The sequence below is a fragment of the Giraffa tippelskirchi genome, chromosome 11, assembly GCF_054371585.1.
Source record: "Giraffa tippelskirchi isolate mGirTip1 chromosome 11, T2T-mGirTip1v1.2.pri, whole genome shotgun sequence".
NCBI lineage: Eukaryota > Metazoa > Chordata > Mammalia > Artiodactyla > Giraffidae > Giraffa > Giraffa tippelskirchi.
The window spans coordinates 133,475,229-133,492,678 of NC_137285.1; the positions used below are offsets into that span (position 1 = coordinate 133,475,229).

Here is a 17,450-nt window from a genome sequence, read left to right on the forward strand (position 1 = left end):
GATGAATTAAGGTAACGACCATAAAGCACTTTGTGTGGCCAGTGTGCAGGAAATGGTAATCATTTTCATTATTATACCAAAGCAGGGTTCTTACATATTTCAGCATCAAAGGTTTACTTTTAGATTGCAACACTTGCCATTAGTGACTGATGGAGGTCATGAATTTACCAGATAATTGTCAAAGGTGTGTTTGTTGTTTTAAATACAAGAACGTTGTTTTTTTCCTTTTTTTTAAAAGTCCACATCTTACAAAAAAAAGAGTTCACATGGTTATATTAACTGTAAGAAGCTGAAGACATTTAAAGACTCATATCAGATTAGTGGTTTTAAATCACAGCCAAGTATGCGGCCATGCTGCTGGAGATAAAGATGCCTGTAGCCAGCATGCCTAGGTTGAGTTGAGAGACAAACCCACTCATGAGCTGAATGACTTGAGGCCAATTATCGATACTTGCATCCTGCAAACCTCATTTTCCTCTTTGAAAAAGGAGGGAAGAGCAGCACCAGCCTGGCTGGGTGGTGTGGGGCTCAGCGAGACCCTGGGTGTGAAGCACTTTGCCCCGGGCCCGATGCACAGGGATGCTTGATTGGTGAAGCGAGGTGATACTCATAAAGGGTAAAAAATACCCTCTCCTCAGGGTGGAAAAAAACATGCTAAGGAATAAAAGGACATCATCTAGAGAAAGAAATATTGCCATTTGCAGCGACATGGATGGACATAGAGAACATAATACTTAGCAAGACAAAGACAAATATTATATGATATCACTTATAAGCAGAATCTAAAAAATAATACAAATGAATCTGTATACACAATAGAAAGACTCACAGACAGAGAAAACAAACTTTTAGTTACAAAAGAAGAAAAGGAGTAGAGAGGGATAAATTAGGAGTATAGGAATAATGGATACAAACTATTGAGCATTAAATAGATAAGCAACATGGGGGCTAGTGGTTAGGATTCTGGGCTTTCACTGCCCTGACCTGGTCTGGGTTCAGTCCCTGGTCGGGGAACTAAGATCCCTCCCACAAGTCGCATGGTACAGCCCTCCCCACGCCCCCAAAAAGATAAGCAATGAGATTTACTGTATAGTACAGGGAATTATATTCATTATCTTGTGATAACCTATAATGGAAAATAATATGAAGCACATATATACATATATATTTTATATATATATATATAACTGAATCATTCTGCTGTACACCTGAAACCAATACAACATAAATAAATCAAAAGTAGTTCAATTAAACAGAAGAAACTGTTAAGAGGATCATCTACCCTTTATTTTCTGGCAGGCATGACTCCCATACAGACATTCACCCTGGAGCTGGGCTCACCAGCCGCAGGAGGCCCCTCCGGAAGTCTTCGGGAAGGCCCATCGGCTTGCTGGTGGCTGGATTGACAAAGACATGGACTGAAGACCCTGTGGTACAGGCCAAAGAGGCAAAGTGAGCCAACTTGGGGTGGCCGAAGAAGAAGCCATCGCTGAGGTCCCAGTGGTCGACGGAAGGCGTCTCCTTGGTGGGTTTAGGGGGGAAGAGAGCAAGGCGGTAGTGCACGCTGGAGCGACCCACTTTCTCCATGGCCAACGCAGCCACTGGGATCTGAGGAAAGCTGACCGGTGTGTGGAAGGTGCACTGATTGGTCACCATGAAGCCCACCATGGGGGACGTCAGCAAGCCCGTTTTCCGGCCGCAGTACCTGGGAAATTATATTACAGTGCTTATTCTGGGTCACCACGATGCTGTCTCCCAGCCCAACAACTGTGTTTCAGCCTAGAGACCCAGCTTCAATGCGCCTAGAATCAAATCCCAGCTCCGCCCCTCACTAGCTGGGTTACCTTAGGCAAGTTACTTAACTTCTCTGTACCTCAGTTCCCACAATAATGTCATGTTCACAATACTGGTACCTACTTCATAGGTTAACTAAGAATTAAATCATAAGTGTCATCTAATACAGTATAACATGTAAGACACTAACAGTTCACAGATATAGTAAGTTCTCATTAAACACTGGCTACTATTATTAATATTGTGTCCTTCTTATCTTCACTTCTCCTGGTAAAAAAAAAATCAGGTATTTTCGTGCAAATGAGAGAATTACTGTGTCTCTTACATCTGCTATGAGCTTGTTTCTTAAGTTTGTTGACTAGAAATAAGGCTATGTTTGAGACACAAGATGGCTCACTGGGTAAAGAATCTGCCTGACAATGCAGGAGACACAGGGGTTTGATATCTGGGTGGGGAAGATCCCCTGGAGTAGGAAATGGCAGCCCACTCCAGTATTCTTGCCTTAAAAATCCCATGGACAGAGGAGCCTGGAGGGTGACAGTCCATAGAGTCACAAACAATCAGACACAACTGAGCGACTGAGCACTACTGAGATAAGTGTAGAGGCTGGACAAAGTCAGAAATAAAGAGCATCGTGCTTAGTTAGAGTCTGTTCCTTCTTCTCCAAAGAAGTCTACTTATGATTTAAACATATTAATCATATTGTCTTATTGTCTTTTTTAAGACTGAATGTGAGAATTTGCTGTAAGAAAACAACTGTGGGTTGCATAAAGGATTGCCTACAAAGCTGCTCACTTCTGCTCACATGTTTCACAGAAACAAGAGTCTCGTTCCAGGGAGGGCACCACGGGTGCCAGGGGCCAGCCACCTGAGCATTCACTGATGTCACTCATCACGACATTAGATACGTTCACTTAGTGACATGGAAAGTTGTTAGTGAAAAAGATCATATTACAGAACAGTATGTAGCATTCGATTCCATTTGTTTTTATAAGAACGTACTGGCTTGTGTCCTTATTGCCTAGAAAAAACTCTGAAAGGATAGACTCCCAAATAGTTTCATAGTGATCTAGCAGTGGAATTTTGGATAATTTTTTTCTTTTTTTGGCTTGTATATATTTTCCAGAACGAACATGATTTGCCTTTGAAATTTAAAAAAAAGTCCTATTTTGTTTAAATGTCTGAATATGAATTTCATTTCTCCAAAGAAGCACTGGAGAGACAAGCAGGCTGGAGAAGCAAGGCTCCTTCTTCTGCCCGCTGGGATCCTGCCCCTGGCTGCACTGTGAGGAGCCTGCCTCCTGGACAAGGGAGAAGGAAAAGGGAAGAGGAGAAGAAAACCTTAATTTTCAGTGTGACTGAGATCCAGTGAGGACCAAATTCTCCCATTTTTATTTCCCAGGCTTCTTTCCTGCAACTGCTTTCCTAGTTCCCCACCACCTTTTCCTCATTCTTTTAAGGCACTGACAGTAAAGAAATAGTGCCTCCTCCCACTGGGAGTACAGCATTTCCTGAGCTCCCTGCAACTCTGAGCTAGGCCACCATACCTTTAAATAATTAAAATGCAGGAGTACTTTCAAACAATGAAATCGATGAACACCTGGTCACCAGGGCTGCGCTGGGTGTTTTACATTTTGTTATTCATCTTCAAAACCATCCTGCAAGGTAGGTCTCATTTCCTCCATTGTATAGGAAAGAAAGTAGAGCAGGGAGGCTGGATCAATTTCCCAAAGGCATGCGTTTGTACAGTTAAGTGGTGGTCCAGGCCCAAAATTCAGGCTTTGGAGAGCCAAAGCACACGTTTATCCTTCATTCTGGCTTAGTAGATAAAGTAGGTGAAGCCAAAATCTATATTTTAGTCCCATGAATGAATTGCATTTTCTTTACGTGTTCCTTTGACTTTAAGAATGACATTTGCTTTAAGAGCTGAGTGATAGCTTCATTACATTTGGATAACAGACTTCCTGTTTGCAAGTTCAAAACCAATTTGATTTGACTGGTAGTGACCATAGGGTATTTGGGCTTCCCAGTTGGCTCACTGGTAAAGAATTCACCTGCCAATGCAGGAGACAAGAGGCGATGCGGGTTTGATCTCTGTGTCAGGAAGATCCCTTAGAGGAGAGTATGGCAACCACCTCCAGTATTCTTGCCTGGAAAACTGCATGGACAGAGGAGCCTGGCAGGCTGCAGTTTATGGGGCCGCAAAGAGTCGGACACGACTGAGCACGCATGACCATAGGGTACTCAGTAAGAATTTTTCCACCATTCCATCTTTTTTAGGTTTTAATCTTTATCAGAGTTTATACACATGAACATACTCTAAAAAGTCAAACTGTTGCTTGAAGCTTATTACAAAACCAGTGGTTCTCTAGCTGGTTATAACATTGGTTACAGTCTAGGTCAGGGACTCATAGTAAATTCATTCATTCCACAGCCTCCACAGTTCACCTGCTCTTTGTTAGATGCTGAAGCTACAACATTGAGTAAGAGAGGATTCCTGCCTCAATTTCAGGGCAGCGGTGGGGCGGGGTGTGTCCACTCTTGTCCTCTGTTTGGCCAGAAAGTGCCTGTTGTTCCTTTCTGGTTCCCCTTCCACTTTCTTCTTCTCTCCCTTTCTTTCTTTCCTCAGCAAACATTTACTGTGCACTTCTGTGTTCCAAGCATGGGAGAGAGAGCCGTGAACAGTTAGCAGGCGACAGTCCATGCCTTCACGTGGCCATGGTCTGGAAGGGGGCACACTCAGAACTCAGGGTGATGACCACTAGGCAGGGGAAGCACAGGGGAAGCTCGTAGCAGGGGGTCTGGCTCCTTGTTTGGTATCAGGGAAGACCCTCTGAGAAAGTGACAGTTAAGCTAATAAGCTAAGGAGAAAATGTACAAACTTTCCAAGTGAACAGTTGGGGGAACAGCTTTCCAGAAAGAGGAATGACCTATGTGATAGCCCAGAGGCCAGAGACCTCTGGGGGCACGTCCCAGAGACAACACAAGTCCCAGATGGCTGCAGTGCAGACTGCCAGAGGCAGCCGGGGAGCAGGCAGGAGGCAGACTGGGGAGGGTCTTGGTAAGGAATTTGGATTTTATCCTGGGGCATTAGGAAGCCACTGAAGGCAGGGAGTTTTTCATTTGCTCAGTCAAGTCTGACTCTGTGACCCCATAAACTGCAGCAAGCCAGGCTTCCTTGTCCTCAACTATCTCCCTGAGTTTGCTCAAACTCATGTCCATTGAGTTGGTGATGCCATCCAACCATCTCATCCTCTATCATCCATCCCCTTCTCCTTCTGCCTTCAATCTTCCCCAGCATCAGGGTCTTTTCCAATGAGTCAGCTCCTCAAATCAGGTGGCCAAAGGATTGGAGCTTCAGCTTCATCCGTCCTTCCAATGAATATTCAGGGCTGATTTCCTTTAGGATTGATTAATTTGATCTCCTTGCTGTCCAAAGGACTCCTCTCAAGAGGTAGGCAGGAAGAGGCAAGATCAGATTTATTTAGTAAAACTGTGGCTTCGAATTCAACAATGGATTAGATGGAAACAGTGATGTGTGCAGAAGAATAATTAGGTAACTACATAGTTCTGGCAAAAAATGATGGTGCCTGGGACTAGGATGATGACAGCAGAGATGGAGAAAACTAGATGGAATCAAGAGAGATTTTGCGTTAAGGTGTGATGATAAATTGAAATGAAGGAGACAGAAGAGCCTAGAGTTGCTCCCAGTCTAGGTGACTTAATGCTTTGAATAGGTTGAGCTGAGGTGCCTGTGAGACCCTAAGATGATATGCACAGTAGGGATAACAATACCTCTGAGTGAGTGAGTGGAAGTCACTCAGTCGTGTCTGACTCTTTGCGACCCCACAGACTGTAGCTTGCCAGGCTCCTCTGTCCATGGGATTTTCCAGGCAAGAATATTGGAGTGGGTAGCCATTCCCTTCTCCAGGGGATCTCCCCAACCCAGGGATCAAACCCAGGTCTCCCACAATGCAGGCATATTCTTTACCATCTGAGCCACCAAGGAAGCCCTAGCTACAATTTATTTATTCCTGCACAACATGCGAGGCCTTCCATGGATTATCTATACAGGAGGCATCTGGATCTATGGGTCTGATGCTTAGAAAGAGGTTTGGGCTGGAGACAGAAGTTGAGCTCAGATCTAACATCAGGGTCTAGGCAGGGAGGGTGAAGAGTGGAAGCCACTGGTATAACACACTCATTGTGGTGGGCCTGTGGCGAGCTGGAAAGCAAACGCCCAGTCTGACCTCATGAAAATTCAGACTCTAAAAAAGATACTGATGTTAAAAAGAAATACTCAGCCTCAAATGGAGTCATGGCTCCTTCAGACAGCAAACCCAGACATCACTGCAATTTCAATCCCTCCTAGAAACGTGACCTTTGAAACAGTCAGTCTGAAAAGTCCAATCTAAGGGTGTGAGGTTATCTGCATGATAAAGACCCCTGCTGCTCCCTGCCCCCAAAAGAAGACACAGTGGCCTGAAACAATCCTTTCTTCTCTTTGGTTGATACCTTCTTGACCCATCCTCCTTTTACCTATAAACATCTTCCATTTTATACAACTCCTCAGAGCCTCTTTCTATTTAACTAGACTGGGTGAATAAAGCCAATTCGATCTTCAAATTTACTCAGTTGAATTTTGTTTTTTTAACACTGGGCAGACTAAGTAAAATTTATGTGTGTACTGTCTGGATTTGTCTTTCTGGTTCCTGGTTTGTGACCCGTGGGAGAGACTAAATCAGGCGAGAGGAAGGCCTAGAAGAAGATGTCGAGGGGGGTGGGGGGACTGAAATCAAGCCCAGATTCAGCCTGACACACAAAAATACTGTCTTTGAATAAGCTCTCAATGGATATTTCTTGGGCTACAACAAATGACTGATAAAGTGATTGTGACGCTGCCTAATAAGTGAGTGAGTTGAACGCCCATCTTTTATGCTTTCTTACTCCTGCTTTGTGAAGTAAACTTTAGCATAAAGGGATGTTTGACTTGGAAGACCCCTTGGGACTCACTTGGTACAGGGGCTCTCCAACTCTAGTGTGGGGCTCGGAATCTCCTGGGGAACCTGTACAACATCCAGATCCCCGTATCCTCTCAGACCTCCTGCATTAATATCCAGGGCATCCTGATTCTAACAAAGTCCCAGGTGATTCTGAGGCACACCTGGCATGGGAGTTGTTCCTCTAGGGCTACCCTCTCAGATAAGGAAACTGCCCAGAGAGATGAAGTAAGTTGCTCACCTGCACGCAGCTAGAGAGGGCCAGGGTCTGTCTACACTCTGCGGTCACTCCAGCCCTCTTCATTAACCTCCTCAGCCCCAGACAAAGCCCAGGCCCAGGCTTGGAGACCAGTGTGTCTCTGGGGCATTCGTGGCTCAGAATCAGGTCAACTGTGTTCAGGATCTCACCCTGACACTGCACCCAACTCCGCCAGCGGGGCTTGGTCTTCTTCTCTTACTCCTCCTCCCCAAACGCCTGTCCCCTTCCTTGAGCCTGCTCCTCTGCTCTGCCTTGACCCTAGTGCCGAGGCCCTGCCTTGGTGCCTTCCCTCCCCTGGTTGCCTCTGGAGCAGGAGCTGTGCACACGTGAGGGACGTGGTGCCTCTGGGTCTGTGTGAGCACACAGTCTTGTCGCCTCCTGAGGTCTGCAGAGAAGTGCCCGTCAGAGGGTAGGAGGCCAGTGGGCATATGGCACAAATAACACCTTTCAGGGAGGTGAGGCTATTTTTGTCACTTGCTATAAATAGCATAGGATGGGCCATGGCTTGTGGTCAGTTACCTGGCATGTCAAGGCAGGATTGGCAGGAAGTCCATCCCCACACTCCCTGAAACTAAGAATAAGCACAAGCTGGGCAGTGTGACCCCATGACCGTGCCGAGTCCTGAGGAAGCGTCACGTGAGCTGCTGAAGAGAGACTCGGGCCAAGGGAATCTGCACAGAGAGGCCCCACCTTGGGTGGTGTCAGGAGGGTGTGTGGTTACAAGGAGAAATACATATTTAGAAATATAGAGCTGGGGGGAAAATACCTTAAATGTGAACATGTATAAAGCTAAAAGATTAAGATGATGAAGCTCACACTTAGGAATATACTCTGAATGTCTTTATATAAATAATTTATCTTCAGTCAAGCCTCTTTGGATCTTGCCTTTACAGAATAATTTTGGTCTACAGGGGCTAATTGAAATTAATTGTATGCAAGTCCCTATGTCATCCATCTCTATTGACCTTGGCCTGCAGTGTAAAATACTGGTTAAGAGCTCAAGTCATTAGACCTGGGTTTGAATTACAGCTCTGCTTCTGTGTGACTTCAGAGAGTCACTCAACATCCCAGAGGCTCAATTTTTCTCATTTCTAAAATGAAGACAGTAACACAGACATGACAGGATTTTTTGTGCCAATTAAATAAGGCAACGCATATCTTTTATGTCTTGGCTGATTACTGCAACTTAAGATTTTTGTCGTTATTTTTGTTTGTTTTTTAAACTTTTTAAACAATTTTGGTCTCTAGGGGTGGAAATTTACATCTGTCTTTGGGCCAAATGTTTCCTTTATTTAGGAAGACCCCTTGTATCAAAACCCTGGCAGCCAACCGGGGTGTAGACATGGTGTTCTCTCAAGAGAACTATCGAAAGGGCCAGTGTATTGTTTCTTCAAGTGGTTTTAGGAGCAGTGGAGGGGGGAATCAGGCGACCAGGGCAAGAGGGCAAGGACAGGATGGATGAGACATGGCAACTATTGCACTTTAGGAACTTGGAAAAAAGGCTGAGAAATGCTTTGAAAGGGAGGTAGGACGGGTTCAGCAACTGAACCAAGTAAGTTTGAGCCAATGTACTTTGCGTAGAAAACTTACAGAATTTAATGATTGCTGCAATGTCATAACAGACAAGAATTTACTCAAGAGGTAAATGGAAGTTGTTTAGTCCCTCTGTGGCAATGATGCAATCATACCAATTTGTGGAGCTAATCCTTCTCAGCAGAAAATGGTAAACCAACCTTGACTTCATCTTAAGTCTTACTGACCTAACCACATCACTGGGTTTGGTGCTGGTGATACGGCAGCATTGGGTCCTCTTCCCTGGCAGAGCTTACACTTAAAGAAAGGCCATAAAGAATACAAGCTGAGGAAGTGCTCTGCAGGAGATGGACATGGCTGTATGAGATGCTGTAACAAGGGAGCCTGAACCAGGCGGAGGCAGCTGGGAGTGCAGAGCTCCTGAGGAACTGAAAGAAGGCCAATGAGGCCCCGTGGCTGGACCACAGGACAGGAGGGGAGAACGGTAGTGGGTGAGGTATGAGAGAAGGGCTGGGCCCGATCCTGTACCGATCGGACTTTAACTTAAGAGAATGGGAAGCCACTGTTGAGGTCTAAAGAGGAGGGAGAGTCATGATCATGTTAGCATTTCAAGATTAACCCTGTAGGGAATGGGTGGGGAAGGCAAGAGTGGAAGTAGAGGTACCAGATAGGAGACAGCTGAGAGCCGGGACTGGGGGCAGTACTGGGCTTGCGGCTCCAAAGAGATTCAAGATGGGGCTCAAAGGACCCACATCTGGGCCTCCCTGGCTGTCTGGCTTCCACCTCTCACAAAGGTTACTGCTCACACTAAGAGTATCTACAGCAGAAACAGGGTCTCCACCATTCCGATAACCTTTGAGACTATGATGAAACCGCGGGTTCCTCACTGTAATGCCACTCTCACCAGGCTGATTTCTGCCTCAGTTAACTGTCACTTGGCACGGCAATACCTGTGGTCTTGTCTCACTCTCTGAGCATAGTTTTAGGTCTAGGTTTTTCAAGTAGTTAAGGAGGAATATTATTCCAAACCCAAGGGGAAATGACTACCTAGACAAATGAATATATTTGCAAATGTTTCAGCTATTTTGTTCCTGAAAGGGATGACAGGCAGTTAAGATAAAAATAGGAAGAAATATTTTCTGACAGCCTCACAGTTTGAATAACCATGACCTGAAGAATACTGAGTTTTCCTTTGGTTAGTTTAATGTTGCTTTTAAGCACGTTTTGGCTTTATTTTAAAAGACAAATGATTTTTAAAAAGGACAAATGATATAATAAGTAATAAGAAGGATTTCTTAGACTTTTAAAGTCAAGCAAGATGTGAGACTGAATAAATAAACAAACCTTTACCTCATGTTATGTTTACTTGCCATTTGGCAATATTTTTTTAAAAAATGAAATATATATAAATAAAGTGGGTTGCCTATCTCTGAATATAAAACGCTGATATAATGAGTTGGCAGTAGCTCACATTAGGAAAATGCCCAGACTCAGCTGCCTGCAGATCATAGCAGTTTTCAAAGTTCACGCACTGGGTCCCCAAACTCAGCAAAACTAATGAAAATCATCTGCTGTCAGAGCAGAACAATTTCTTCGCAACCGTGTTCTCCCAAGAAGTTCATTCTGGTAAATCAGTGTCAAGATGACAAGAAAGTCCAGTATATCTCAAGAGGCACAATCTATAACAAGCAAAAGTCCTCAAAGCTGAGTTCAGAAACAACATTAAAGGATCTGATGAATTCAAGACTCAGAGATGAAGGACGTGAAACAAATTCATTAAAACACTTTGAATAAAAATAAGACTGTGACATGATGCTCAATTCACAGGAAAACACGGTCTCAAAGGGTTAATGTGATAGATGATGATCAGATAATTGTGGACGTCCAGAAGCAGAGTCAACTGTGAGCGAAGGCCAAGAGAAAGTAGATTAGGGTCAACTTTGACTCCACACGCTAACGATACTACTACTGCTGTGCTTTTTGTCTTTGTTGGAATTGCTCTCTGAGTGAGAGAGTTCAAAGAAAGCATCTTTGAAAAGTGACTATTAGATCTTCCAGGTCCTCAAAACTAAGTAGGCCAGGGATATGGTGATAGTTTCTGGGCCTGCTGAGAAAAAAGGAAAACAGAAGTTAAGAAAGGTGTTTACGAATTCCATGAAGTCCCTAAAATCCAACTTCTTCCAATTAGTTATGGGCTTCCCTCCCTGGTGGCTCAGACCTGTAATGCAGGAGACCCAGGTTTGATCCCTGGGTTGGAAAGAACCCCTGGAGAAGGGGCTTCTACCCACTCCAATATTCTTGCCTGAAGAACTCTATGGAGAGAGGAGCCTGGTAGGCTACAGTCCGTGGGATTGCCAAGAGTCAGAGGAGACTGAGCATTTAACGCTCTCACCTTATGGGCAAGTCCAGGAGCCTGTGAAGAACAGCAGTTAAAAACCTATTTCAAACTGACCAGTAGAGTAGAAAACACTTTAACACATGGAGAACCGGTTAGAATAACAAACACACCAGCAATAACTCTCTGAGGGCTTTCCACCTACAGAAAGCAAAAGCTGGAGAAGACTTAGAATGGAAGATAAGGAGTTTTTCTTTTTTCAATTCCACAGAGTGTGATGTAGGAAGTTGAACGGACTTTGAGCTTTGGCCGCAGAAAGAGATTACTGAAGAATGCAGGTACCCAGCTCAGCGGATTCTCAATCAGTCCATGCACTTAGGTGGCTTTAAGGCTTTTTTGTCATCTTTCTTCATGATTTTCAAATAATTTTTATTACATAATTAATGCATGCACATTGTAGAAAGGTAGAAAATATAAAGAAAATTATAATAATTATAAATTATAAATAATTATAATAATTTTAATAATTTGATTCATTTTTGGCTGCGCTGGGTCTTTGTTGTCTGGTGCAGGCTTTCTCCAGTTGCAGTGAGCCAGGGCCACTCTTTGCTGCAGCGCTCGGGCCTCTCATTGTGGTGGCCTCTCCCGTTGTGGAGCACAGACTCTAGGTGTGCAGGCTTCAGTAGTTGCGGCACACGGGCTTGGTAGTTGTGGCCCATGGACCCAGTTGCTCCACAGCGTGTGGAATTTTCCCGGCCCAGGGATTGAACCCATGTACCCTGAGTGGGCAGGTGGAATCTTATCCACTGCACCACCAGGGAAATCCACATTTTAAAAAAAATTACCCTTTATTCCATAACTCAGAGATCCCCAGAATTAACATTTTGGTACACATCTTTTCAGACTCTTTTTCAGAAAAGGAGATTTTTGTTTTGTTCTGTATAAAACAGATCATAATGCAATTTGTTTGCTTCAGTCAATTATATATTATGAACTTGTTTCTATGCCAATAAATGTATTTTTAATGACTGCTAAGTATGCCCTTCTATGGATGTAACATTTAGTAATCAACCCCAAAGCAATTAAAAAACTTGTTTTGAAGTGCTTTTCGACTTACAGAAAAGTTTGCAAAAACAGTACATAAGACGCCTGCATAACTATTGTACAGAGTCATCCATTCTTAACATTTTGTCACATGTGCTTTAGCATTAACATTTATTACTTCTGAATTACCTGAGAGTATGTTGTATATGTCATGCCACTTTTCCCTAAATATTTCAGTGTGTGTTTCCTAAAAACGAGGATAGTCTCTTCCATAACTACAGGACATTTATCAAATTCATGAAATTTAACAACGGTCTAATCCTTCTAGTAATCTACAGTTTATATTCCAAGTTGTTTCAATAAGGTGTTTTACTTTTAAAAAAAGAAGAGGAACTTCTATGGTGGTCCAGTGATTAAGAATCTGCCTTGCAATGCAGGAGACACAGGGTTGATCCCCAGTGGGGAAACTAAGATCCCACATGCTGTAGAGCAGCTGAGCCCACGTGACACAACTCCTGAGCTTGTGCACTCTGGAGCCCTTGTGTCACAACTAGCGAGTTCATGCACCACAAAGAAAGACCCCGCCTAATGCAGAAAAGAGTTCCAAAGAATAGCAAGGACAGATAAGAAAGCCTTCCTCAGCGATCAATGCAAAGAAATAGAGGAAAACAACAGATTGGGAAAGACTAGAGATCTCTTCAAGAAAATTAGAGATACCAAAGGAACATTTCATGCAAAGATAGGCTCGATAAGGGACAGAAATGGTATGGACCTAACAAAAGCAGAAGATATTAAAAACAGGTGGCAAGAATACACAGAAGAACTGTACAAAAAAGATCTTCATGACCCAGATAATCATGATGGTGTGATCACTCACCTAGAGCCAGACATCCTGGAATGTGAAGTCAAGTGGGCCTTAGAAAGCATCACTACGAACAAAGCTAGTGGAAATGATGGAATTCCAGTTGAGCTATTTCAAATCCTGAAAGATGATGCTGTGAAAGGGCTGCACTCGATATGCCAGCAAATTTGCAAAACTCAGCAGTGGCCACAGGACTGGAAAAGGTCAGTTTTCATTCCAATCCCAAAGAAAGGCAATGCCAAAGAATGCTCAAACTACCGCACAATTGCACTCATCTCACATGCTAGTAAAGTAATGCTCAAAATTCTCCAAGCCAGGCTTCAGCAATACGTGAACCGTGAACTTCCAGATGTTCAAGCTGGTTTTAGAAAAGGCAGAGGAACCAGAGATCAAATTGCCAACATCTGCTGGATCATCAAAAAAGCAAGAGAGTTCCACAAAAAACATCTATTTCTGCTTTATTGACTATGCCAAAGCCTTTGACTGTGTGGATCACAATAAACTATGGAAAATTCTGAAAGAGATGGGAATACCAGACCATCTGACCTGTCTCTTGAGAAACCTGTATGCAGGTCAGGAAGCAACAGTTAGAACTGGACATGGAACAACAGACTGGTTCCAAATAGGAAAAGGAGTACATCAAGGCTGTATATTGTCACCCTGCTTATTTAACTTATATGCAGAGTCCATCATGAGAAATGCTGGGTTGGAAGAAACACAAGCTGGAATCAAGATTGCCGGGAGAAATATCAGTAACCTCAGATATGCAGATGACATCACCCTTATGGCAGAAAGTGAAGAAGAACTAAAGAGCCTCTTGGTGAAAGTGAAAGAGGAGAGTGAAAAAGTTGGCTTAAAGCTCAACGTTCAGAAAACTAAGATCATGGCATTTAGTCCCATCACTTCTTGGGAAATAGATGGGGAAACAGTGGAAACAGTGTCAGACTTTATTTTTTTGGGCTCCAAAATCACTGCTGATGGTGATTGCAGCCATGAAATTAAAGGACGCTTACTCCTTGGAAGGAAGGTTATGTCTAGTCAAGGCTATGGTTTTTCCAGTGGTCATGTATGGATGTGAAATTTGGACGGTGAAGAAAGCTGAGCGCCACAGAATTGATGCTTTTGAACTGTGGTGTTGGAGAAGACTCTTGAGAGTCCCTTGGACTGCAAGGAGATCCAATCAATCCATCCTAAAGGAGATAAATCCTGGGTGTTCATTGGAAGGACTGATGTTGAAGCTGAAACTCCAATATCTCGGCCACCTCATGCGAAGGGTTGACTCATTGGAAAAGACCCTAATGCTGGGTAGGATTGGGGGCAGGAGGAGAAGGGGATGACAGAGGATGAGATGGTTGGATGGCATCACCGACTCGATGGACATGGGTTTGGGTGGACTCTGGGAGTTGGTGATGGACAGAGAGGCCTGGCGTGCTGCAATTCATGGGGTCGCAAAGAGTTGGACACGACTGAGCGACTGAACTGAACTGAACGCAGAAAAGACCCCACATGTAGCGAATGAGACCTGATGCAGCCAAATAAATAAATAATTTTTTTAAAAGAAGAAACTTCTTTTTCAGCCTGCAAGATCTAATCCCAGATCATGTGTTACATTTAGTTGTCATAGCTTTTCAGTCATCTTTTAATCTGGAACAGTCCTTCGGTCTGTCTTTATCTTTTATGACATTGATATTTTTCTGATGAATATAAGCTAGTTATTGTATAGGATGACACTTTATGTGGGTCTGTATGATGGCCCCTCATAGTTGGATTGAGGTTGGAACACTATACAAATGTCAGTGGGCCCTTTTCAGGCTTCATATCCAGAGCCACAAGATGTCCATTTGCCTTATTGGTGATGTAAATTTGATCACTTCATTAAAATATTTATTGCCTACTTTTTCTACTGTATAGTTTCCCTTTTGTCTATTTTTTAAATTGTGGCAAACACAAAATTTGTCATTTTAGACATTTTTAAAGTGTACAGTTCAGTGGTATTGCTACTTTATATTTCTATGCATCTGCTCTATAGTATTTATTTTTCCTTTTAACAAGTAATCTGTGGAAAGACACTGAGATGATCTTAGTCTCCTGCTCAGATACTGTCCTTAATAACCTTTCCTCCTGTCTCCCTCCTACTTCTCGATCTAGGGCTCACTGATGATTCATGCTGAGACTAAAGACTAAGTCCTGACATTAACCCCAGCCCTTTCCCCTTTGCCTTGCCCTCATTCCACAGAGAAGGGCACAAAGTTTTTCTAGTCACTGGCTCTTGATCTGGAGAGAGAAATGCTGACCTGGATGATTTCCAACAGCCATCTCTGCACTAAACTGCTGTAATTCTTTACAAAAATAATCATGCCTTTCATGGTATCATGTTCAGTTCTTCAAATAACTCTTGGTTCTACTCTGGGCCAGGCTCTATGCTGGATGTCAAGAAATAAAAATGGATAAAGCAACAGTGCCTTTTCTTGAGCTGCTTGCATTTTGATGGGAGACACACAAATGGTACTTACAATGCAATGTGGGCACTCTGGGCATGAAGGTGGCCCAGAGCACAGCGGAAACACACTGTTACAAAAACGAAAAGACAAGCCACAGACTGGGAGAAAATACTGGACAAACCTATCCAACAAAGAACTTGGATCTAGAATATATAAAACACACTTACAAGTTAATAATAAGAAGACACACAAGACAATTTTAAAATGTGCAGGATTTGAATAGATACTTTACCAAAGAAGATATATGAGTGGCAATAAGGATAAGAAAAGATGTCCAATGTCATTAGTCATTAGGGAAAAGATAATTAAAACCACAATGAGATACCCACTGTACACCCACTAGAATGGCTAAAATGAATGAGATACACTATATCAGGTGTTGACAATGATGTGGAGGGTGGATTGGAGTTCTCATATAATGCTGATGGGAATGGAAAAAGGTACAGCTGCTTGGAAAAATACTTTGCCAGTTTCCTGAAGAAAAGGCAAAAATATACCTACCATATGACATAGCTGCTTGGTTCTTAGGTAATTATCCAAGAGAAATGAAAGCATTTCTACACAAAGGCTCATACATGAATGTTCACAGCAGCTTTATTTGTAATAGCTGGAAACCCCAAATGTTGGACCACAAGTATGGTACATTCATACTGTAGAATACTACTCATCAACAAAAAGAAATGAACATACAACAAGCATTAAACTCAGAGTAATTACGCTGAGTGAAAGAAGTCAGACCAAAACAAAAGTATATACTGTATGATTCCACTTGCATAAATTTCTAGAAAATGCAAACTAATCAGTGAAAGAAAGCAAATAAATGTTTACCTGGGGATGGGGGTGGGGAGGACTGGAAGGAGGGATTACCAAGAGAGCACCAGGGAACTTTGGGTGGTGTTCCTTTTCTTAATTGAAGTGAGGATTTCATGAATGTACAAATATGCCAAAACCCTCAAACTGTGTACTTTAAATATGTGCAGCTTATTTTGTCAAAGCTGTTTGAAAAAATACAATGAAGAGAAATATATGCCAATGTCTTAGCAACAGCAAATATGCTCATATCTAAACAAAATCAGTCTCTGATTATAGGATGGTGGAATTATTAACAAGGACCCTTTTCTTTTCATCCTTTTCTGAATTTTCCAAATTGTCCAAAATGAGCAGGTTATACTATCTAAATCAAAAAAAGCTACTTTTGCAGAAAAAGAGTTAGATACACAAAGAAATCTGGAGAAAACAGTCTGTACTTATGAACTTTAAGACTACTGGGTGACAAAAATCAAAGACATGGCACTCTTCAAACGACAAAAGAGCCTCTATTCTTTCAGAAGTTATGGTAGACCAGAGGGGACTGTGAGAAAGTTTCATATGCTCCACAATGATAAAAATATCTAAGTTTAAAGCCATCTATGGAAAAGGTACCATATTAAGAAAATGCATCATTTAGCTGGACTGTTCAGCTCAAATGTCTTTCAAATACATCAGTGGGAGGTAGATGCAGGGAACCGGGAAAAGGAAAAGACAATGCCAGACGGCAAAGAAGGTGAATTTTTATATGATGTCGTGACCCTTTATTTCTTGCGTTCACCCAGAAGTATAAAGATTAAAGAAAAATCCAACATAATTAGCAAGTAACCTGCATTGCCTATCCTTTAAAAGAGTACATACTGCAAAGGACAAGTTAAGCCATGGAAAATGCTATTCCATATTTGACCAAATATGGTTGAGAATCATTACTCTGGGTTTCTACTCTTGGAAATGTTTGCTACATCTGTCTGTACTGGGTTGAGGATTCACTCTGAATTTTTACTAATAGTGAAAATAATAATTTTAGAAAGCTTTCAGGAAACATATTTAACCTAATTAGATGATAAGTAATTTTTAAAGCCTACAGTGCATTAATTATTTGGATATCAAAAACTGAGGCTTATGAAGCAATTATTTTCATTTACTCAACAAAAGTCACCTTCAGCAACTGTGCTAGACCCTAGATTATAAAGAAGCAAAGACAACCCATGCACTCTTAGAGCTGTTAGTCTAAGGAATAAAAAATCTGTAAACAGTTGCAATACAAAGTGTCCACGGCTTGGGAGAGTGAAAAAAAAAGAGAAGCCTACAGGAA

General features: G+C 42.5%; 1 protein-coding gene across 3 annotated transcripts in view; it reads right to left on the bottom strand.

Annotated features, from left to right (window-relative positions):
- Positions 1 to 1,265: 1,265 nt before the first annotated feature.
- The window catches only part of LOC145526911 (uncharacterized), a 192,468-nt gene continuing 176,283 nt past the window's right edge, over positions 1,266 to 17,450 (bottom strand). For all 3 annotated transcript variants that reach the window (XM_081543710.1, XM_081543711.1, XM_081543709.1), the window contains one exon: positions 1,266 to 1,705. In XM_081543710.1, coding sequence (XP_081399836.1) covers positions 1,321 to 1,705 — 385 coding nt within the window. In that variant the 3' untranslated portion in view covers positions 1,266 to 1,320. The remainder of the gene's footprint in view (positions 1,706 to 17,450) is intronic.